We start from the raw sequence: 25,362 nt of genomic DNA, 5'->3' as shown, positions 1-25,362 counted from the left end.
ACCACAAGTTGATATAAAGGTTCCCTAAGTGTCTCTTCTGAATTAAGCTTAGTCCCATGTGTCTCAGGGGCCTCCGAAGAGGTTCTAGCTTCAGGTTTCTGACATAAAAACCTTAATATAGCCTGAAGAATTCCCCTAGGCACATGGGGAGTAATCAAATTTCATGTTAACTATTAAATTACAGACATTCAATTATGTTTTCCAAACCTCTGTTTAGAGACTCAAAAGGCCCCTAGAAAACATCCTTAAACTGAAGCCCAAGTTGGCAAGTGAAACCATTTAGCTGGGGGAGCAGAACAAAGCGGGGCGGGGCCCATCCCTGCCGGCACAGGGCGAAGTGGCACGCGATGCACCCCATCCCCACTGTGAGGTGCAAATTCTTTGTGACACTGGGAGACACCGCGGAACAAAAATACTATTAGAAATGCTTCAAAAGGAACATTTTTTGGCTGCGATAGAGACTTTTGACATTATTTATTAGGTTCTAAACGGCCTCTGTGAAGCCTGACAATGGTTCTGTGGAAACCAGTACATCTGAGGCCCTTTCTGTTGTTCTGGGCAGGCACTGATTTGAAAGTAGGCAGCACTCACCGAACAATTCCCTCGCAGCGGTCAGCGTAAGTGAGCGTTCACCCCCGGCCTAGGAGGGGCCTGTGAACAAACAGTATGGAAACGCGCATGGGCGGGAGTGGGGAAGGACCAAACCTTGATTAACCTCTTGGAGGGGAGATGGGTAGGAGTACTAGCAAATCCAGGAAGGGGCGCTCCTGCCAGACTGAGGTGGAAGGAGGCGTCCGTCTGTCCCGGCCCGTTGTCCCGGGGCGGGGGCGGGGATGAGGATGCTTGGGGAGCATCTTAGGTGCCATGGCAACTGCGCCTGTTCGGACTGGATTTCCGGGCGCGCCTGGGAGCCGGCTTTGGGAATCTAGGTTTGCGGGTCGGTGTACCTACTGGGGCTGCTGTCTTCTCCACCAACTCCAGTTCTGAGGAACTCCAGGAGACTCTGGGCGAAGCAAAGGGGGTCTGGCTTCTCCGGAAGAGGCCAATGGCAGAATAAGGCCTCAGAACAAGACCTAGAAGGCAAAGGAGAACCAGAGTGGCGCTCAAGTGTGAGGAATTTACCCGCCCTGCTAAAACTTAAAAAGGAAAAAGAAAAGAACTCTCCTGATAACTGGATGTTTCAGAAATCCACGACGTTTGTAACAAGCTGAGGGAAAAATTTTAAAATCCCCTGACATTATGCTCATGTGTTTCCCATGTTTTTTCAAGAAAATGAAGTGCTATCTATTCCTTTCCTATTGTTTGAAAGAACCTCCTCCCCCCAAAATAGTTTTTACAGAATCCTCTTAAAACTTTTAATTTCAAGGAAAACAATTCGAAACTTCTAGGAGAGGGAAGAATGAGTGACTAAAATAAAGCATCATATTTGAAACTTGGGGAAATGTTTTGAATTGAAATTACTCTGGAGTTACAGGTCATGGAAAAACAAACAATTTTACAACCCATTTAGACTATGACTGACAATTTAAAATCCAAGAGGCAATTATTTCATGAGTTTTATTAGAAATGTCAAACCATGGGAAAATTAAAACAGTGTTTCAATCAGATGTTGGCTCTACACAAGGCATACATATATACTAATAATAGGTTTGATTTTTTTCTTTATTCAAGTAATATATATATATATATATACAACACATGCATTTCTATGTAGATATATATATATATATATATATATATCAAATCTTAATATATGTCATACATATAAGATCATTTTCGGGGGACTTTCCTGGCAGTTCAGTGGTTAAGAATCCCCATTTCAAATGCAGGGGGCACAGGTTCAACCCCTGGTTGGGGAACTAACATCCCACATGCCATGTAACAAGTGCAAAAAAAAACCATTTTTATTTAAGAAATCCTGTCCATTGACCTATGCAAATTAAAAGCTAATTCTTCAGTCGTATATTAAGATAACTAACATGCTTTAAATCTCTTTCTATGAGCTTTTAAAGGACTTTGACTAGCATGCAAATGGCTCAATTATTTGGAACAACACAAGGCATCACCAGATGGCTAACACCGAAATCAGATTGATTATATTCTTTGCAGCCAAAGAGGGAGAAGCTCTATACAGTCAGCAAAAACAAAACTGAGACCTGACTGTGGCTCAGATCATGAACTCCTTATTGCCAAATTCAGGCTTAAATTGAAGAAAGTGGGGAAAACCACTAGACCATTCAGGTATGACCTAAATCAAATCCCTTATGATTATACAGTGGAAGTGAGAAATAGATTTAAGGGACTAGATCTGATAGACAGAGTGCCTGATGAACTATGGACAGAGGTTTGTGACATTGTACAGGAGATAGGGATCAAGACCATCCCCGAGAAAAAGAAATGCAAAAAAGGCAAAATGGCTGTCTGAGGAGGCCTTACAAATAGCTGTGAAAAGAAGGGAAGCGAAAAGGAAAGATATAAGCATCTCAATGCAGAGTTCCAAAGAATAGCAAGGAGAGATAAGAAAGCCTTCTTCACTGATCAATGGAAAGAAATAGAGGAAAACAATAGAATGGGAAAGACTAGAGATCTCTTCAAGAAAATTAGAGATACCAAGGGAATATTTTGTGCAAAGATGGGCTCAATAAAGGACAGAAATGGTAGGGACCTAACAGAAGCAGAAGATATTAAGAAGAGGGGGCAAGAATACGCAGAAGAACTATACAAAAGAGATCTTCATGACCCAGATAATTACGATGGTGTGATCACTCATCTAGAGCCAGACATCCTGGAATGTGAAGTCAACTGGGCCTTAGGAAGCATCACTACGAACAAAGCTAGTGGAGGTGATGGAATTCCAGTGGCGCTATTTCAAATCCTAAAAGATGATGCTGTGAAAGTGCTGCACTCAATATGTCAGCAAATTTGGAAAACTCAGCAGTGGTCACAGGACTGGAAAAGGTCAGTTTTCATCCCAATCCCAAAGAAAGGCAATGCCAAAGAATGTTCAAGCTACTGCACAATTGCACTCATCTCACACGCTAGCAAAGTAATGCTCAAAATTCTCCAAGCCAGGCTTCAGCAATACTTGAACTTCCAGATATTCAGCTGGTTTTAGAAAAGGCAGAGGAACCACAAATCAAATTGCCAACATCTGCTGGATCATTGAAAAAGCAAGAGAGTTCCAGAAAAACATCTACTTCTGCTTTATTGACTATGCCAAAGCCTTTGACTGTGTGGATCACAACAAACTATGGAAAATTCTGAAAGAGATGGGAATACCAGACCACCTGACCCACCTCTTGAGATATCTGTATGCAGGTCAGGAAGCAACAGTTAGAACTGAACATGGAACAACAGACTGGTTCCAAATAGGAAAAGGAGTATGTCACGGCTGTATATTGTCACTCTGCTTATTTAACTTACATGTAGAGTACATCATGAGAAACGCAGGGCTGGAGGAAGCACAAGTTGGAATCAAGATTGCCAGGAGAAATATCAATAACCTCAGATATGCAGATGACACCATCCTTATGGCAGAAAGTGAAGAAGAACTGAAGAACCTCTGGATGAAAGTGCAAGAGGAGAGTGAAAAAGTTGGCTTAAAGCTCAACATTCAGAAAACTAAGATCATGGCATCTGGTCCTGTCACTTCAGGGCAAATAGATAGGGAAACAGTAGAAACAGTGGCTGACGTTATTCTTTGGGGGGGCTCCAAAATCACTGCAGATGGTGATGGCAGCCATGAAATTAAAAGACGATTACTTCTTGGAGGGAAAGTTATGAGGAACCTAGACAGCATATTAAAAAGCAGAGACATTACTTTGTCAACAAAAGGTCCGTCTAGTCAAGGCTATGGTTTTTCTAGTGGTCATGTGAGGATGTGAGAGTTGGACTATAAAGAAAGCTGAGTGCTGAAGAATTGATGCTTTTGAACTATGGTGTTGGAGAAGACTCTTGAGAGTCCCTTGGACTACAAGGAGATCAGTCATGGGTATTCACTGGAAGGACTGATATTGAAACTGAAGCTCCAATACTTTGGCCACCTGATGCGAAAAGCTGACTCATTTGAAAAGGCCCTGATGCTGGGAAAGATTGAGGGCAGAAGGAGAAAGGGACAACAGAGGATGAGATGGTTGAATGGCATCACTGACTCAATGGACATGAGTTTGGGTGAACTTTGGGAGTTGGTGATGGACAGGGAGGCCTGGCATGCTGTGGCTCATGGGGTCACAAACAGTCAGACACGACTGAGCAACTGAACTGAACTGAACTGAAAGGCATCACTGGCAAATTAAAAAAACATGTAGACTTCAAATGCATCTTGCATTCCCAAAGTGGGTGTGGAAATGTGTGCGTATGTGCTCAGTCACGTCCGACTCTCTGTGACCCCATGGACTGTAGCCCAACAGGCTCCTCTGTCCATGGGATTCTCCAGACAAGAATACTGGAGTGAGTTTCCTATTACTTTCCAGGGGCTCTTACCTACCCAGTGATCAAACCCAATCTTCTGCACTGGGACTTGGATTCTTTACCACTGAGCCACCTGTGAAGCCTTTACATTTCTTCAAACTTAGCAAGTATCTGAGGGAAGAACATAATAAAATGTAAACCATCTAGTACATAGTAAGTGCTCAATTGTTGCTGGTGCTGTTCGGTTGCTAAGTTGTGTCCGATTCTTTGGACCCCATGAACTGTAACATGCCTGGCTCCTCTGTCCTCACTCTCTCCCAGAGTTTGATCATATTCATGGCCATTGAGTTGGTGATGTTATATAACCATCTCATCCTCTGCCGTCCCCTTCTCCTCCTGCCCTCAATCTCTCCCAGCATCAGGGTCTTTTCCAATGAGTCAGTTCTTTGCATCAGGTGGCCAAAGTATTGGAGCTTCAGCTTCAGCATCAGTCCTTCCAATGAATACTCAGGGTTGATTTCCTTTAGGATGGACTGGTTTAATCTCCTTGCTGTCCAAGGCACTCTGAAGAGTCTTCTCTAGCACCACATTTCGAAAGTGTCAGTTCGTCAGCACTCAACCTTCTTTGTGGTGTTCAGTACCCAAGTGCTATTAGTGTCACATTTAGAATCTTAAAATAGGAGTGCTCTGACCTGGAGTCAGAATGGAGGCTTGAATCCTGGTTCCTCCCTCCCTAAAGTAACAGAATCTCTATAAGCCTCTAGTTCCTCATCTAAGCCATGGGGAGATAACAGTTCTTATCTCAGAAGATACCCATATGGACCATAATTGCAGATGCATATTCAGATTTTATTACATTGCCTTATACATAAGGCTCAAAGTGTATTAACTAGCCAGCATCCTCAACATCCAATCATTAAGCCCATCCTCCCAGAAAAGAAGAATCTCTGACTCAACATCTTTGGTGGAAATCTCCCAGCACCAACCTTACAATTTACAGCCCAGGAAGGATATTATTCTCTAGTTCAAAGAAAGCTCTCAAAATCTCTCTTCTATTTGTCAGTTCCAACAAACTATACAAATATTTGCATCAGAATCTACCCATAAAGTTACCTAAAATACAGTATGGCCATCATCAAAAAAATCGACAAACAATAAATGCTAGAGAGAGTGTGGAGAAAAGGGAACCCTCTTGCACTGTTGGAGGAAATACAAATTGATACAGCCATTATGGATAACAGTATGAAAGCTTCTCAAAAAAACTAGATATAGAACTACCATATGACCCAAGAGTCCCACTCCTGGGCATATACCCTGAGAAAACCATAATTCAAAACAACACATGCACCCCAACGTTCATTGCAGCACTATTTGCAATATCCAGGACATAGAAGCAATATAAATGTCCATTGACAGATGAATGGATGAAGAAGATGTGGAACATACATACAATGGAATATTACTCAACCATAACAAGGAATGAAATTAGGTCATTTGTAGAGATGTAGATCAACCTAGAGTCTGTCATACCGGGTGAAGTAAGTCAGAAAGAGAAAAACAAACGTTTAATGTTAATGCATAAATGTGGAATCTACAAAAGCTGTATGGATGAACCTATTTGCAGGGTAGGAATAGAGATACAGATGTAAAGAACGAACTTGTGGACACAATCGAGGGAGGGCAGGGTGGGAGGAATCAGGAGATTAGGACTGATACATATACACTATCATGTGTAAAACAGATAGCTAGCGGGAACCTGCTGCATAACACAGTGAGCTCAGCTTGGTGCTCCATGATGACCTAGAGGGATGGGATGCTGCAGAGTCCAAGAGGGAGGGGATATATGAATACATATAGCTGATTCACTTTGTTCAACAGCAGAAACTAGCACATTATAAAACCATAAAGGAGCTACATAAAATGAGTCTATTCTTATCCTCTTGGCCGCCACCCCTGACCTTGGGGGCAGGTGAGGAAGCAACAGTTAGAACTGGACATAGAACAACAGACTGGTTCCAAATAGGAAAAGGAGTACGTCAAGGCTGTATATTGTCACCCTGCTTATTTAACTTATATACAGAGTACATCATGAGAAGCACTGGGCTGGATGAAGCACAAGCTGGAATCAAGATTGCCAGGAGAAATATCAATAACCTCAGATATGCAGATGTCACCACCCTTATGGCAGAAAGTGAAGAACAATAAGAGCCTCTTGATGAAAGTGAAAGAGGAGAGTGAAAAAGTTGGCTTAAAGTTCAACATTCAGAAAACTAAGATCATGGCATCTGGTCCCATCACTTCATGGCAAATAGATGGAGAAACAGTGGAAACAGTTGCTGACTTTATTTTTGGGGGCTCCAAAATCACTGCAGATGGTGATGGCAGCCATGAAATTAAAAGACGCTTACTCCTTGGAAGGAAAGTTATGACCAACCTAGACAGCATATTAAGAAGCAGAGACATTACTTTACCAACAAAGGTCTGTCTAGTCAAGGCTATGGTGTTTCCAGTGGTCATGTATGGATGTGAGAGTTGGACTGTGAAGAAAGCTGAGTGCCGATGAACTGATGCTTTTGAAGTGTGGTGTTGGAGAAGACTCTTGAGAGTCCCTTGGACTGCAAGGAGATCCAACCAGTCCATCCAAAGGAGATCAGTCCTGGGTGTTCATTGGAAGGACTGATGTTGAAGCTGAAACTCCAATACTTTGGCCACCTGATGAGAAGAGCTGATTCATTTGAAAAGACCCTGATGCTGGGAAAGATTGAGGGCAGGAAGAGAAGGGGACAACAGAGGATGAAATGGTTGAATGGCATCACCAACTTGATGGACATGGGTTTGGGTGGACTCCAGGAGTTGGTGATGGACAGGGAGGCCTGGCGTGCTGCAGTTCATGGGGCAGCAAACAGTCAGACATGACTGAGCAACTGAACTGAACTGAAATGAATCCTTATTCTACATGACACTTTCTAGAATATTTGGAGGTACACGTTGTTTCCTTACATTTCCTCTCCTGCAGTCAGAACACCACCACTATCCTCACAACCACCATTTAGTCAGCCCTGCTGTGTTCAGGGAATTTTATATCAACATTTCATCAGGGCAGTGATTGTCAGTTTACAGAAAATACCAGGCTCAGAGAATGTTTATGGGACTTGATCATGGCTAAAGAACTGAAACAGGAGAAAGCAGAAATTTGAGCTCAAGTCTTTCTGGTTCTGAGCTCAGGTTTCCATGATTTCAAAGCTTATTCTTTCTGGTCCATCTTCATTCATCCTATTATGCAGTTTTATACTTAATTTTTATACACATTAACTTGTGCTATGAATTTACACCTTCCTTGTCTGTGTACGTGCATGCTAAAGTCGCTTCAGTCATGTCTGGCTTTTTGTGACCCTGTGGACTCCTGCCAGGCCCCTCTGTCCATGGGATTCTCCAGATAAGAATACTGGAGTGGGTTGCCATGCCCTTCTCCAGGGGATCTTCTAGATCCAGGGATCAAACCCGCATCTCTTATGACTCCTGCATTGGCAAGCAGTTTCTTTACCACTAGCACCACCTCCTTATCTGTAAAGTGGGGATAATAACATTAACTGCCCAAGAGAGTTATATGAGGATTTCATAAAATAATGTGAAATGCTCAGCACAGTATCTGGCATGTGGTGAGAGCTTCATAAATGGAGGCTAGGTTGCTAATGATGATAACTGCCCTCATCACCATTATCAGGTACAATAACTGAATCATCAAACATGTGTCATCAGTTCACACCTGTTCTCTCCTCCAATATAATATATGGCAACAAGTGGATTTCCATGAAAACTTGGCAACTACAGTTTTTGTAGAATGTTCTAGAACAGGATCTGCTATTGAGTCAAATAATTTTGCTTGTTTCTATTGAGGTTAAAAGCAAAATATGACCAAATGAAAAGAGGTAAAAAAACAGAAACCGCGAACTAATACTCAACAGATGGGACAGAATCTCCCTTGGAACTGCAAGAGGGCAGGTTCTGAAGTCTCATTGGCCCCTGGGTGTGTCCCTACAGCCTCCAGGTGCAAAGGGTTTACCGAGTGGGCCTGAACACACGTTTTTGTCATTCACTGTTCTAGAAATAAACTACCCCAGGTCCGTTTGGGTGTGCCTCTGGCTCCCATGTTCATGTTTTGCCTGAAAGTAAAGATGAGTGGGGTCTCTTCCCACTCACTGGATGGTGTTGGGGAGGGACTCACTTCTCCATGGCTTTCTTCTTTGAAAGAAGCTATACTGGCAGCAGGAGGCCCAGGGGGTGCTGTACTGGTGAACGTAGAGCAGTCTTCTATTTGCCATTGGGGACTAAATCCTTTCTGGAAATACTATAAAAGGAAACTATTTTGAAGGAATACACTTCGATATCACCTACTAAATTAATGGCAGGAAGGATGAAATCAAGTCATGGATGGATTTTGTTTGTTTCATGTTTCTCTCCTGAGCAAACAAAATGACAAAGAAGCCAAGGATCCAGGTGCCCAAGCAAGAGAAAAAGAGGAGAGAAAACACATGGACTAGAAGAAAAGACATGGACCATGCTTTTCTTGAGGTCAAGCTATGCTGCAGGTGCTGAATGAGAGCCTGGGCATGCTGGTCATGTAGCCTCATGAGAACCTCATCTAACAAATAGAATTATTGGCTCTATTTTTTTCAGGTGAGAAAGTTTGTTTGAAGCTTATGGGCTTAGTTGAGCCCCCCAAGAAGATATGTTGAGGTTTTAACCTTCTATATAGGTGATCGTACCTTATTTGTTAATACAGTCTTTGTAGATGCGGTCAAATCAGGATGAGGTTGCTGTGTTTTGGACTAAGTCTCTTCTGTCATGTCTGACTCTTTGCGAATCTATGGACTGTAGCCTGCCAGGCTCCTCTGTCCATGGGATTCTCCAGGCAAGAATACTGGAGTGGGTTACCATACTCCCCTCCAGGGTTCTTCCCGACCCAAGGATCAAACCAGCATCTCCTGTGTCTTCTGCATTGCAGACAGATTAACTGCTAAGCCATCAGCGAAATCTTGAGGTTGTTAGTGTTAAGGCCTTAGTCCAATGTGACTAGTGTCCTTATAAGGAGAAAAAACAGACACACAGGAAGAATGCCATGTGATGGCAGAGACAGAGAGTGGAGTGACGTAGCTCCAAGCCAAGGTAACCAAGGACTGCAGCATCCTCCAGAAGCTAAGAGAAAGACACAAAACGGATTCTCCCCTAGAACCTCCAGAAGGTGCCAATCCTGATGACACCTGAATCTCCAACTTCTGCCTCCAGAACTGTGAGATAATAATTCTGTTTTAAGTCATCCAGTTTGGGGCTTTTGTTATGACAGTCCTCGGAAACTAATATACCCACAAAGGGTCCAACTCACACGTGTTATCTAAGGATAATTATTAACAGCAGCCCTTTTCACTGGAAAAAAAAATTGTTTAGACTTGGGGAATAGGCAAGAATAAAACCTAAGAGGTGAGGAAGTGTGGAGTGGAGAGAGGAATGAAGTGGATTTCTTCAGTTGTACTGTGTGGCAGAAACTGTGCCAGGATATGACAACTCCCTTCTGGAAAAAAAATAATTTTTTTTTTTTAGATTTTATAATGTGGACCATTTTTAAAGTCTTTACTGAATTTGTTACAACATTGATTCTTTATATTTTACTTTGGTGGTTTTTTTTTTTTTTTTTTTTGGCCCTGAGACATGGGGGATCTTATTTTCCTGACCAGGGATCAAACCCATGCCCCCTGCATTGAAGGCGAGGCCTTAACCACTGGACCACCAGAGAAGTCTCCCTGGGTGTACCAGCTCTTAAAAAGACTTACATTCCCAGTGCTCAAGGTTCTGTCAAGTGGCAAAGATGCTCACCATGTTAGGTACCAGGACACACCAGTCCTAAACCACAGCTTGGTCTTCAGTAGGGAATCAAAAGAAATGCCTCCATAGGCCCCACAGATAATATTAGAAATGAGAGAAGAGGTCAAGTGGGAGCACCCTGGGAGTATATTCCATCAGAAGGGGCAGTCACTTCTCAGACCTTCTTTTATTGTCCAGAGGGGATGTGGGCCCAGTGAAGACAGATTTTTCTGGATTTTCAGGAGAAGCAGACATATGTTTTTTATATAAGTAAAAGTTTCTGATTTTTAAATGTTGGTAACTCAATTTAGAAAAATACATGGTTTGGATTCCACATAACACCTGCTCTTTGAATCACCATGGGCCACCAGTGTGCATCTTTGAGCTGCGGCCAGCCCTATAAAATCACACCATCATTTATCTCCTCTCATACCATCTTCATCTCAGAACATGATTTGTTAAATACTTGGCTTGGAGCCAGGGGGATGCATTTGCAAGTTCTGTGCTTAAGTAGACTATAGAGTTCTAGAAGTCTCAACTTCTTCCAACACTTTGTGAAGACCCAGCTTTTCATTTTAATCTTAACTGTCTCGTCCTTTTCATCATAAAGCCCAGAGTTTGAATTGGTACACAAATATATTAGTCTTTCCCAAATGCAGAAAAACTTCTAGAATCTTTGAAAACAGTAGCTATGGGACTCTTGATCCCAAAGGAAAATCAACAACCTTGGGACCCACAGCATTTGATCTGCCCTCTTTCTTTTGTTCAGGTATCAAAAACAGAATGGAAGGCCTGAAAGCACTGTAAGCACTCTCATACTCCAGAAGTTATGGGTTGAAAGAGAACTTAAAGGTCATCGAGGCTGACCCTCACCATCCATCATCACCCACTTCTGTTTAAATGCCACCAGGGCCCTCAGTCTCACTGCCTCTGCATCAGAGATTTCACTGCTTATCAGAAAAGCAAGTAAGTAACTTTGTACTTGCCACATAAAAGGCACATTTAGATAGATAGAAAGGAAAATAGACAAGTTTTATATAGGGAATAATTATCAAAGTCAACTTATATGATGTTGAGACAGCTGGTGACTATGTTTGTTTAGTTATTCAACCAATCTTCATTGAACTCCTATCATATACTAAGGCACCATAACAAAGGCAAAATGTTACCCACATCAACAGAATCCATCATTTTGAGGTTAAATTGATCAGCTGATTTTTTGCAAAATGGACTTCAGCACAGTAACTCAGAGCCTCCCAGTTTCACCCGCATGAATTTCAGGTTTCCTCTATGATACAACTGCCAGGTTTCCTGAATTGACTAGAACCACCAGTAGTCTGGGCTTCCCTTGTGGCTCAGCTGGTAAAGAATCTGTCCACAATTTGGGAGACCTGGGTTCATTCCCTGGATTAGGAAAATCCCCTGGAGAAGGGAAAGGCTACCCACTCCAGTATTGTGGCCTGAAGAATTCCATGGACTATATAGTCCATGGGGTCGCAAAGAGTAGGACACGACTGAGTCGCTTTCGCTTTCACCAGTTCAGTTCTGTTCAGTCGCTCAGTCATGTCTGACTCTTTGCGACCCCATGGACTGCAGCACGCCAGGCTTCCCTGTCCTTCACCAACCCCCAGCGCTTGCTCAAACACATGTCCATTGACTCGGTGATGCCATCCAACCATCTCATCCTCTGTCATCCCCTTCTCCTCCTGCCTTCAATCTTTCCCAGCATCAGGGTCTTTTCAAATGAGTCAGCTCTTCACATCAGGTGGCCAAAGTATTGGATCCTCAGCGTCAGCAATAGTCCTTCCAATGAATATTCAGGGATGATTTCCTTTAGGATGGACTAGTTGGATCTCCTTACAGTCCAAGGACTCTCAAGAGTCTTCTCCAACATCACAGTTCAAAAGCATCAATTCTTTGGCGCTCAGCTTTATGGCCCAACTCTCACATCCATACATGACTATTGGAAAAACCATAGCCTTGACTAGATGGACCTTTGTTGGCAAAGTAATGTCTCAGCTTTTTAATATGCTGTCTAGGTTGGTCATAGCTTTTCTTCCTAGGAGCAAGCATCTTTTAATTTCATGGCTGCAGTCACCATCTGCAGTAATTTTGGAGCCAAAAAAGATAAAGTCTCTCACTGTTACCATTATTTCCCCATCTATTTGCCATGAAGTGATGGGACTGGATGCCACGATCTTAGTTTTCTGAATGTTGAGTTTTAAGCCAACTTTTTCACTCTCCTCTTTCACTTCATCAAGAGGCTCTTTAGTTCTTCTTCACTTTCTGCCATAAGGGTAGTGTCATCTGTGTATCTGAGGTTATTGATATTTCTCCTGGCCATCTTGATTCCAGCTTGATTCCAGATTTCCAGGATTTTTTCCTGGAAATCTTGATTTCACCAGTAGTCTGGGCATTAAACAACCAGAGAGTGTTGATAGAAATGCAATGGCCTTTGCAATTTCCAATGGCTTTTTCTTTATTTTTTTCAATTTTTCAAATCTCCCTACCAAGATAGTGGCAGAACTTGAGCCCAAATCCCTTGCTCAGGATTGAAATTCCAGTGCTCTTTGTTACATTATTTGGCTCTTGAGTCTGCTTCAGTATTTCCCGATCTTAGCTGCTCATGCACCAATATCTGGCAGGCTCTGAAAAATACAAGCACATGGTCCCAGGGTCCCAGCCTTGTAGTTAGTAAGCCCCTTGGGGGCTATGATGCGTATATCCACAAGTCTCAGTCGTCAGAAGTGTCAGGTACTGTTACAAACTGTACACATCCCAAACATTCATGAACAAGCTAAAGCCATGACTTCAGGGAGGTCTCTCTCCTCCAAGCATTATCTCTCTGTGAACAGTTCTCAGAACAGACACCAGAAGTATCTGCTACTTTACAGCTTAGATATTCCTTATGCTATTTGCTTTCACACCAGTAATCACCCACTTGATTTAGACCACAACTCTTCAGCTTATTCACTCAGGAGGAACCTGAGGTTGAAGAGCAAGCATCTGTCTATACCATGAATCAAGCACCAGAGAAGCTGGGGTTGGGACACAGGTCTTAGATTTTTAAGGAGTTTGGTCTTTTTTTACTGCCCCATCAATTCCAGTGGTGTGAGAAGAAACAGGTGACTACCCTAAACTGGGCTTGATGAAGTACTAAATTGCTCAGTTGTGTCCAACTCTTTGTGACCCTATGGACTGTAGCCCGCCAAGCTCCTCTGTCCATGGGATGATCCCTTCAAGGGATCTTCCTGACCCAGGGATCAAACCTGTGTCTCCTGTATTGGTAGGTGGATTCTTTACCACGGAGCCACCAGGGAAGCAGCTTAATGAAGGGAGGGATACATACGTCCGCGACAACGGCTCACAAATAGTGAGCACTGACCACCTTTCTGGACATGCCTTTGCCAGCAGTTGATGCAACCAGCATGACTTCTGTGCAGAAGAAGACAGGGCACCTTAGACTAAGTACTCTGCCTGAGGACTGGTGACTGAAATCAGGTCCCACGAAAGCCCACAGTCTAACCCAAACCTCTCCCCATGCTCACTCACTGATGCAAAGACCCTACTTTTCTCAGCTACTTATTTTTGGGTGTTTCTTATCTTAAGAAATTCTTCCTGACATTCAAGTTTAGCAGGTTCTTTCAATGTGTAGGCAACTCTGCCTCTTAAGCTGTAGCACAGGTGTTCCATCTGTTGCTATTTCTCTTGAAATAATATTGTGGCAGACAGGAGATTTCAAGGCAAATAAGATAAACCTCAGAGCTGAGTGTTATTTTTTCACAGAAACAATTCATCTTTCTCTTGAGCTGTGAAATAGCTCATGATACATCATGACAGATGCAGATTTATTCATTTTCTGTTCATTAGGAAAAGACAATTGTGGTACCCCCTGCACGCTGAGCCCCTCTGAGCTGCCACGGAGCAGGGTGGCATACTCCTCACACATGCTCCTGGCATTTCTCCCTCAACACAGAACTTCTAAGTGTTTGTGTCCCTGACCTATGTCTTTTGCTCTCTTGGGCTTCTAACTCCAGCATGTTATGAAGAGACTAGAGGCACTTGTCCTAGAAGGAGAAATAAAAATCCAGAGGAAATTCATTCCCAAAGCTCATCTTGCCCTGAACTGTATGCATAAATAGGGGCTGTGTGTGTTAGTTACTCAGTCGTGTCCAACTCTTTGTGACCCCATGGACTGTAGCCCACCAGGCTCCTCTGTCCTTGGGATTCTCCAGGCAAGAATACTGGAGTGGGTTGCCATTTTCTTCTCCAGAGGATCTTCCCAACCCAGGGATCAAACCCAGGTCTTGCACACTACAGGCAGATTCTTCACCATCTGAGCCACCTGGAAAGCTCAAAATAGAAGCCAAATAATTTATTTCATCTCCTGCATGAAAGTGTGTTAGTTGCTCAGTTGTGTCTGACTCTTAGTGACCCCAGAGACTGTAGCCCTCCAGGCTCCTCTGCCCATGGAATTCTCCAGGCAAGAATACTGGAGTGGATTGCCACTCCCTTCTCCAGGGAATCTTCCCAATCGAGGGATGGAACCCATGTCTCCTGCATTGCAAGCAGATTCTTTACCATCTGAGCCACCAGGGAAACCCATCTCCTACATAACTAAAATCAAACCTAAACCTTAACTAGGTCTTCATTTAATATTAAAAACTCTAATGACACATGCTTTTAAAGTATTCTTAGACCACATAATGGATTTGAATGAAGTCTGCCACCTCAATGTCACCACTTCCCCTAGGGGTGGAACGAGACATTTTTAAGCCCATGGGAGGAGGTTGAAGGCATCAAGCCCTGACCTGAACATTGTAGAGCCTAGAGGCCAAGTGCACAAGCTCTGAGCCCAGACTTCTTGGATCAAATCTGGTTCACCTCTTCCGGGCTATGCTGCCTAAGTCAAGCTACTTAAGTGCCCTGTGCCTCAGTTTTCCCATTCACAAAATGGCAATAATGATCATATCTACCACTTGAGGTTGAGGTGCAGATTTTAAAGTAGTTAATAAGCAAGAGTTTAGAGCCCTATGTGACACATAGGGGGTACTCAGTAAGCCTTAGATGCTATTATTGTTGTTGCTATTGTTGGAAAGTGTTCTTCCTTTCTCTCCTTCTGTAGCTCCTAAATGGACTCTTTCAGCAATAAGGACTCAAGTGGAAAATAATACCTTTTCATTCAACCAGAGTTTACCTCATTTTATTCATTCTGTCCACCTTATCCCCCTCCATCCTCTCTTTCTGCAGACTTGCCTGGGTGCAACAAGGCAAGTCTTTCCTCGAGGATTAGCCCATGTTGCTCAGTTCACCATAATCATTCATTCTGGCTCGTCATATCCTCTACTAAGAAACTTTCATTTTTGGGCACCAGTACCCCTTTGAGCATCAGTTTTTTAAGAGTTCCAGTACTGTGTCTCACTCTACGGTGAATTTACTGATGTCTGCCAGGGATGTGGGAGGATGAAATGACCACAAGAGGGGCAGGCAGTTGTCCTAGCTGAGGGACTCTGCTGAGTAAGAGGGTGCCTTCCCTGCCTTCTGGGGGAGGGATGTGCCTTCTCCTGATGTCACTCAACCACCTCTCTTCCTCTAGTAAAAGGACACAAGGGATCAGAGTCCTCTGGTAAAAGGACACTGGAAGGTCACCCAGGTGTATTCAGATACACTTCACCCTTCTCCCATGACACCATCCACCTTATGTAGTTGCATTAATCATAGAGTCTTCAAACCAGGGATACAGATGCATGTCCAAATATTTTGTTTTTAAATGTCTTAAACATGAGGTATAATTTGAGAGCCACTACATTTGGTTTCTGGTGAATCCATTGAATAACTGTCTAAAGACCTTGATTTCTTCAGTGATGGAAAAATTAAAATGACCTTTAAAATATCCTCTAGCGCTAATAATTCTGTGAGTCTCTGAGGTTATTTTTCATTGCATGAAACATCTTTTATTTAACTACTTTATTTTTGGAAATATTATGTTACCATATAAAATTGCTGTTTTGTAGGATAAAAATTGTTGTATGTAGGGAATTTCACGTTTAATAACTTAATATCATGGCTACAAGAGTATAGGTGACATATGCTGCTGTTTAGTTGTTAAATTGTGTCCAACTCTTTGTGACCCCAAGGACTATAGCCCACCAGGCTCCTCTGTCCATAGGCTTTCCCAGGCAAGAATACTGGGGTGGGTTGCCATTTCCTTCTCCAGAGGATCTTTCCAATCCAGGGATCAAATCCATGTCTCCTGCTTGGCAAATGGATTCTTTACCACTGAGCCACCTGGGAAGCCCATAAATGACATATACCTATTATTTAAAGGAAACAAATAGCCACAGACCAACTCAATTTCATTATACAAATATCTACAAATTATTCATCCATTCCCTTACTGATAAGCATATGCATGAAATTTGCTTTTGTTTTGTTCTTAATATTACAAAAGAGGTTGCTATAAACATTTTAAAATACATGTCCACTGTTGCATATACTCTAATCTCTCTAGGAGCAGAATGGCCAATTCCTAGTGTATCCATGTCTTCAATATTACGGTTTTCGAAAGTGGTTTTACCAACTGACACTCCTACCAGCAGTATATAAATCTTCCTATTATTCCACATATTTGTCAACACTGCTATTACTTTATTGTGTTTTTCAATGTGTGCCATTCTGGTGGGTATAAAACAGGACTGCATAGTGATTTTAATTTTTTCATTTTCCCAATAACATCTCTCCTCCCACCACATCTTCAATCTGAATTGCTTACAAGCAATGTGATTGTGGGTTGAGTTTCCACCCCTTTCCTTTCTCCTGCCTCTGGTATTCTGACCAGCTGGTACACAGTGGCATAGCCCTGGAGGACACAGTGGGGAGCACATGGATAATCCACAAAGTCGATAATTTGCCTCTAAATAAATAACCAGGAGTTGACCCTTGGGGATTGTACTCACGCATTCAACTGCCATGACCCAGCGTAATATTTCATGTCTTGCTAAAACTCTGGCCAAGCACTGTTTTGCATGCAACCAAGTACTTGGACAATTCTTTCATCTGAATGATGAGCTATTTCAGCCACAGCTTGCTTGAGACACAAAAGGCTTCTGCTACCTGTCTGCCTATCTGTAACACTCCAGATGGCACCCCAGCCTTCTTAGATAAAATGGTTTTTAAGTTGCTCACCCTTTCCCTCTTGAGAATGTGCAGTTTCTCAGTGACCCTTTTAAAATGAGATACTAAGACTGGAAAACATTTTAAATCACATCATTCAAGGGCACATATTCAGGAAAGAAACCCTTTATTGTATTTATTCTATAAGAAAAAATGCAAAAGTGTTTTCCCCTTAAGCCAGAGAGTGCAATGGGAATGATGATCTTTCTTAAATGATGCTGATGACTAACATTAAGAAGGGTGGGAAGAAAAAGTCACACATAGAATCGGAAACAATTGAAAAAGGAATCCAGGCTACCCCCAACCCCGGCCTTTGTTGAAGGGATCACCAGAGATCTATGTAGATATTATTTTGAAATTTAGAGCTTCAACTTGTATGAACATGAATGCCCATGCTGAGTTTTTGCATGCCTCTGTGAAACAGCAAAAAGAACCCAACGGACCCTATTCTTGCATTAAAGCAACACACTGTGGAAAGCCTGAAAATAAACCATCTATGCTTGATTAATTAGGTTTGTAAGTATTGTTTCAGAACCAAACAATATTTCTAAAGATTTCAATAGTTCAAAGTTTGCCCTATGGCCGTCTGGCCAATACATCTTCTAACACACGCAGTTTACAAGCATTTTTCTTCCCAATATGCTGTCTTTGGTTGGTGCGACATTGTCTGAAGGCAGGGCTGTTTGGGTCATAGTGGTTTTCTCCCCCGCACAGCAGTGGTGCTGGGCACAGCACCTCGACCATACATCTTCCGTGTCATTTCCATCAAAGGCACATGATACTTCCTAGTGACCAATCAGGAGTAGTCCAGCATCCTAACAGAGGGCATATTGGCAAACCAAGCTTTCTTAATGACAGCCATTGTTTGAGGCCAACAAAAGGAAGGTCCTGAATATTAACATGTGGCCTTGTGTAAAGGTCACTGGTATGGCACATCCATCATATTTCACAACCGAGAAAGAGAACTTTATAAACGGTCAGAAACTACTGTTGTCCAAATAAATGTATTAGTCTGACAGCTGACACCAACGAGGCAATGATCTTGAGTGATGACCCCCTCTCTTAACAAATCTCCTTTCACTTCTTTGAAGCAGCAGACATTATGGCAAGAGATTATGTTTAAGGAATATACCTCAAGGCTGCAGGGGGTTAGAATAATCAGGCAACCCAATTAAAATATTAATTTAATAACATGTTATCATTAGACCAAATGATATCTCCTTCTTAAAGACATAACTTTCCACACTGAGAAGAGAAATCACATAGTTTAAAGCTTAGAGTCTTGAATGGTCTTCTTAATAGTAAAGACCAACAAGTTCATGAAAATTCTGTCAATTAGGTTTACTACAACTAGCACAAAAGAACTCAAAGGTCTAGGACTGAGGACAACACTGCATCTTGGTTAAAAGCTACATAAAGTATGACAGCAGAATTGAATAAAGCTAAATGGTAGCACATGCATTTAATACTAAATCTAAGAGCAGGTTTAGCAACCCTTATGAAATAATGAAGCTCCAATACTTTGGCCACCTGATGCAAAGAGCTGACTCATTGGAAAAGACCCTGATGCTGGGAAAGATTGAAGGCTGGAGGAGAAGGGGACGACAGAGGATGAGATGCTTTCATGGCATCATTGACTCAATGGACATGAGTTTGAGCAAACTCTGGGAGACAGTGAAGGACAGGGAAGCCTGGCATGCTGCAGTCCATGGGATAGAAAAGAGTCGGACACAACTGAGTGTCTCAACAACAGCAAAGAGCAGGTAGCAAGCTTTCTTACTTGACGGTCTTGATCAGAAACTATTCTATGTTCAATCCTAGAAATATGGTGTTCTGCTTATTAAACGTCATTTTAAAATAAAAGTTGAAAATTATTTAAGAAAGCTGAAAGAATATAATCAAGAGAATGATTAGTGAATAAGTGTATATCTCAGCTCCCTCACTCTGACCTTACTATCACAGTCATGCGAGGGGTCGGGGAGGGAATAAAAGAGGGCAAGAAAGAAAGGAGAAAATTCTGTTTAGTTCCTTGGATGCATCATACTCTCATACTCTCTCCTGACATTTAGACAGTTTCTTTCTGTCTGGTGTATTTTCCACAGCCCCTGTTCCTCTGACTAGTTTCTACTCCCTCCATGGTTTTTCACAACTCCTGGTCTGCTCAGATCCTTATGCTGTATGTTGTCATCATTCTTCGGATTTGCTTTATCATAACACTCAACACTTGAAAACGCTTATTCAATCAACTTGTCTTCAAAATTACTCCAAACTTCATAAGAAGAGAGATGGGATATGTCAATTTCACCCTCATAGGTGCTCCACAAACTTTTGTACATAAGTAGTAACTTTCAATAACAAAACTGGAACAAAGTTTGAATTTATTATCTCTTGACTTGTAACAAGTTTCTGTTAAATAAAAGAAATTTTTGTGCACATGAAGGAAGGATTCAGCATTGGAGCAATTCACCTTTATTGTATTACAGAGAAGAATAGCAACTACAGTGAAGCCTCGCCAATTCACATTCCATTATTTAAGAACAAAGCATAACCAGATAAGGGACAGGAGAAAGTCAGCCTAAATCATCTTTGCAAAGGGTGTTTGCTAGGCAAAGTACTTACATACATAATATACCAGTGACAACACTTAGCTACTTGTTTTGGCATTGAGGTCTTCTTTCCCCCTTTGTATGTTAATTCCACTTAGAATGTCCTTCATGTAGAATGCTGTCCACCTGTTGACAGCGAATTAGCCTTCAAGGCCCAGGATATGCGCTACTGTTTTGATGAAGCTTCCCCCTGCTGCTCATGCTCGCAGCCCTCTCCCTGAATTCTGAATGGCTCTAGTTCTTCCTGTATTCCCAATGGACATGAACCACAGTATAATTGAAAGTCTTAGATAAGTGCACATTTTTTAACAAAAAAAATATAAATTATTTGAGGGAAGAATCTGTATAGTTATACTTTTTTGAATTCAACACACTGCCTACCATGTTGCACTCTGTGAATGAATATTTTCCAAGTAAATGCCGTAAGTTATAAGAACAAGCATTTAAGATTCTAAAGAAATCTCTGTTGGCACTGTTTTATTTACATATAATCATATTTTAGTCTGTCCACTCAGACATACACATGGGACAATGATTCTATGGCTCTAAGTCATAGAATGAGAGTCTTGTGATTATTAGATTTCACTACAATGATAAAATCATCAAGATGGTACCTTACTTCCTTTCCATAGTTGATGGGTCCAGGTTCATGCAATTGATGCAAGCTTAGACAATGAGACTGTTTCAATGGGCTTTTGTTCTTAGGACCTAAGAGACTATATTTCAGTTCCTTTCAGGAGGGGATGCTGTGACATGTGAAATGAAAGTTATTGGAGGCCATGTTTTCAGCTTTCGTTGAAGAAGCTGCTCTGAGAAAATAAAAGTGACATGCAGAGAGAATGAGAGGCACAAGATGGAAGGTCTTAAGGAAGCTCATATTCCCTGGTTCAGACCTTCCTTGAGGCCTGATTCACCCCAAATTCCATTTAATTTAGATATATAAGACACCTCTCTTTCTGACCAATGCAATTCTGATTGATCTCCACGTCTATTCAAATAGTTTTAATAAAACTAGTCACTATTATTGTATCACATTAACTGAAACTGTGCTTCTTTACAAATTTAAACTGATCTCTCCATCACAAATGTCTAAATTCATAAGAATGCTATTAGGTTCATCTGCTGTAACTCTTAAATAAATGGGATACTTATAAAAAAGTTACTTAGATAAGTTATGAAGACTTTTGATCCTCATAAATATAGTAACATTTATTACCATCTCTTAATGAATTCAAAAGACAAGAACAATAATGACAAGGCTGCCGGTAACAATAATAATTGCTCATTTTCTACTGGAAATATTGCATTTATGTATCATAAAAAAATAAAATATTGCTCAGTTCCACTCTATCTGTTGCACTCTACAGATGATGAAGAAATAGACCTAGTGAAACTAAGAGGCTTGTCCCAAACTCTTCCAAACTCTTCATCGGCAGAAGCAATCCTCTAGGCTTGACTTAAAGTACTTAGCACAATGGTTAGCACCCAATAGGTATACATATCCATCTCTTCTTCCATCTCTTTTTCCCCCAAAGTCTGGTCTTTTCTCACCACATCAATCCTGAATACTATACGGATTCATAAAGCTGAATTCCACAACCTTCATTTCTGACTTAGGGCAGCCACTAAGCCTCTTTGCCTCTGTCTCCCATTAGAAAGAAAGACAGAAATAGTTATTATGTTCATCCAACAAAAAGGAAATTAATGGTTGATTAGATGCCTGTTCAACACACTGAGGATAAAAACCAGTCTTCATGGTGAATTATTGAATTAGGGGGCCAACTTACAGTGAGGCTGTGTCTATACAAAGCCAAACATCCAGTCAACTCAGCCAAAAAAAAAAAAAAAATACAGTTTAGCAACAGGAAAAATTAAATTAGTTGATCAGGACTGTGCAGACAACATAAAATGAAGAAACAAAGGTCAGTACAATAGCATGGTTAAAGCACTGGCAGAGATTACAGACTTAAAAGGTAAGTAAGAGGAAGATTTCTGATGCTCACTGTCAGAAATATAGAGGTGCTATTGAATATACAAAAACAGATTCATTAATTTTGTGTGGAGTTATATATTTCTCTCTCTTTTTCCTCTTGATTACATTTCATTTTCAAAATTCAAGCTTAAGATGCAAATCAAGAAAAAAACAAAGCTGGTATCCAGAGATCTGAGTTCCACCCCAACTCAGGATATTAAAAAGAAGCACTCTCCTTTGCTAAGTCTGTCATATGACAGACTCTGATGTGATCATTCTATGTGGCCTAGCTTCATATTTGGTAGATCAAATATTATCTTCATTTTCTACAGGGCAAAAAGAATATTGAAATGCATACTATCTACGGAGAATTCTAAATAACAAACTTATTTGATGTTCACATCAATTTCCCCAAATCATTTTTAATACTATGGCAAAAATCAGAAACTCCTCTGTTGACTCTTCGAATAGTAGTCACTGACTGGCATTAACGGTGTATGTCAACTGTGCTTTTAGGGGAGGTCATTTTAATGTCCTGTATCATTTTTAGATTGATATTTCAATTATAAACCCTGCAATATTACTATGCTGCAATATTTAGAGTCCATAAGCTCTCAATAAACTCTAAAATTGCATGAAGTTTTCATAACTATTGACTCATAACTATTTCATAACTATTGATTTTTAAGTAGGAAAGGATGAGAAATGATGATGACTTATGAGTAATGTATTACTTCATTAAGAGTGAAATACAATTAACTAAAATTTCAGATCTTAATTAATAACTTATTAGTTTAACTCTCCCCCTAACCCTAAAAGAATTAGTCCCAGGAGTTAGACAAAGGAAGCCTTCTTCAAGACAAAGTGGAAAGTGCAGTTTTGTGAACTGAGTCCTGAACCCCAGGAATGAACATTTGCAGCTGCACCATGGACTGTTTTCTGTTACCTTAAATACCGCTGGGCCATATGGAGCGTTTCTGAGGACCTTCTATTTTAAAATGTTCTGTTCATATTTTATGCTTTTCCATATGTCTCATCCTTATTTCAGAGTTTCTATTCATTTCCATGAAAATAAGACCTTTGTTTTCCAAGAGTTCATTTTCCTCTCTCTCCTCATCTCTATTATGGCCACAAACCTCTACTCGGGTTAGTTCAGCCACTCTAGGACCGGCCGATTGTGACAAGATGAATAGAGAATTATTTGGAAGAAAAACAGCAGCCGCAAATGATCCGCGGTGCCCCTGTTTTCTTTGCTCCTTCCAACCGACCCAGCGCGGAGGATAATAAACCTGAAGTTGGCGTTGAACCGCTTCAAAAGGAAGAAAATGCCTACAGAAATCATCGCGGAACCCCTGAAGGAGGTGCCGAAGGAAGGTATCATTTGGTGGTGAACGGAAAATTAACCAAAACGTGCTTTCTGAAAAAGGGAGCTCCCTGTAGTTTGGGGTTGACTTGTAGCAATTATCCAAACAAAACAGTTGGCGCCTGTGTTGGCGACAGAACTGTGTTTGCATAAAGTAGAGCGAGATGACAAATATGCATGAAAATTAAATTTAGGCCTCGGGGACTCCTTTTGGGGCCGTAGAAGAGCTGATTACATGTTCACAGCTGGAACTGGTGTTGGCAGGCGGGCCTCATTCACGGGCAGAGTTGGGGGACTGCCTTTCTGAGCACCAACTTGGTGGCAAACCAGAACAGCAGCATTAGGAGGATCTGATGTTTACAGACCCGAGCCCGGTGGCCCCAAGCTTTACCATCCAACTGGAGTTGTCTCCACTGAGAGATCCTTACATGGCTCAAAGTGTGTGTGTCCACTGGTGCACAGGTCCTCCTCCCTCACAGCCCTGTCAGGCTCTCAACCCCCCAGACTGCCTTTTGCAACATTTCCCTTGAGAAAGTAGCAAATCCAGCCAAGGAAAGAGCCAGCACTCTGGGCAGCAGGGAAACCGGTTCTTATAAGATCACCCTTGAAGGTCACAGCATGATGCTTAAGTTATCTTGGAACAAGGCCCCTGGGGTCCTTAATGACCAAAAGTGTGTGTTTCAGCAACTTTTGGCTGTGATTCTCTTGGCTTCTGTGGTGGAAGCCTCCAAAAATGGCCCTAATTCTCAACCGTTACTTTGGAATACAACTCTGCACCATCGCAAAATAAGAGTGTGTCTCCCTACCCCTGGACTTGTGACTTGTTGGGTCCAATTAAGTGGGGCAAAGGTGATAGGGGAGACTTCTTATGACAATAGGAAGTGTAAAGGATGAGCAGAAATTAGCCAGATGAATAGGGGAAGTGGGCAATATTGTCCTAAGAAAGAGAGTGCTGTGCTGAGTCATGATAGTATCTAACATTTACTGGGCATTTATTATTTATTGTGATGTGCCAGGAACTGTTCCAAGCATTTTACGTGTACTTACTAATTTAATTTCCCACAAAAACCTGATGAGGTAGGTATAATTATTACCCTCATTTTTTTTTTAATTAAGAAAACAAGGCCCCGGGTAGTTAAGAGTCTTGGCTAGTATCCCACAGATACTAATTGGCACAGCTGGCCAAGGCCATTGGATGTCAGAGCTCATATTCTTCCACCGATTTACTATGGAGCTCTAGAGAGGACTGGGAGAAAGTCAGCAAGACAAGAACAGGTTGCCAAAGGCAGGAACCAAGACCCTACGATAAGCTCAACATCAGGGTCCAATGTCCATCCTTGTGCTCCTCAGCCTATTCTCCATGGAGCCACCAGAGGCATCTTTTTAGAGATTAAATCAGATTAAATTAAATCTTCTTTATTCAAACTCTTCCAATGACTTCCCCCTGCACTTACGGAAAGATGAAAACCTCTTAGACCCCCTGGAGAAGGAAATGGCCACCCACTCCAGTATTCGTGCCTGGGAAATCTCATGGACAAAGGAGCCTGGCAGGCTACAGTCAATGGGGTTGCAAAAGAATTGGGCATGACTGAGCAACTAAACAACAACAAATCATGGTCACAAGATCTGATGTGGTCTACTTCCTTCTTACCTCCATGCCAACCTACCACCTTACCACACTCCATCTTTTTAGCTCCACTCTAGCCTCTTGACCTCCCTGAGATTATTCCCTCCTAGATCCCATGCCTTTGCTCTTGCCTCTGCTTAGAATGTTATTTCCCCTGGACATCGGCATTGACTCAACCTCTTGCCTCCTTCAGTCTTTGCAGAAATCTCACCTCCTCTGAGAGGCCTTCTTTGATCACATTATCTAAAATATCACCTCTCAATCTCAGTACTTTTTCCTTAAATTAACTTGAAGAAATATGAAATGAAGAAAATGACATAGGACTTATCACTGCCTAAAGTGATATAATAAT

The 25,362-nt window shown here is 41.7% G+C and overlaps 1 protein-coding gene across 1 annotated transcript; it reads right to left on the bottom strand.

Moving 5' to 3' along the window:
- Nucleotides 1-612: 612 nt before the first annotated feature.
- On the bottom strand, nucleotides 613-23,362 carry C22H12orf42 (chromosome 22 C12orf42 homolog). The gene is given in 5 exon segments (XM_061123983.1): nucleotides 613-831; nucleotides 834-925; nucleotides 7,411-7,420; nucleotides 8,450-8,669; nucleotides 23,289-23,362. Coding segments are annotated over 5 exon segments (615 nt in total).
- Nucleotides 23,363-25,362: the final 2,000 nt, after the last annotated feature.

The sequence above is a fragment of the Dama dama genome, chromosome 22 (genome assembly GCF_033118175.1).
Source record: "Dama dama isolate Ldn47 chromosome 22, ASM3311817v1, whole genome shotgun sequence".
NCBI classification, from domain to species: domain Eukaryota; kingdom Metazoa; phylum Chordata; class Mammalia; order Artiodactyla; family Cervidae; genus Dama; species Dama dama.
The sequence above is the reverse complement of the archived record's forward strand: the minus strand, read 5'-3'. Positions and strand labels throughout refer to the sequence as shown.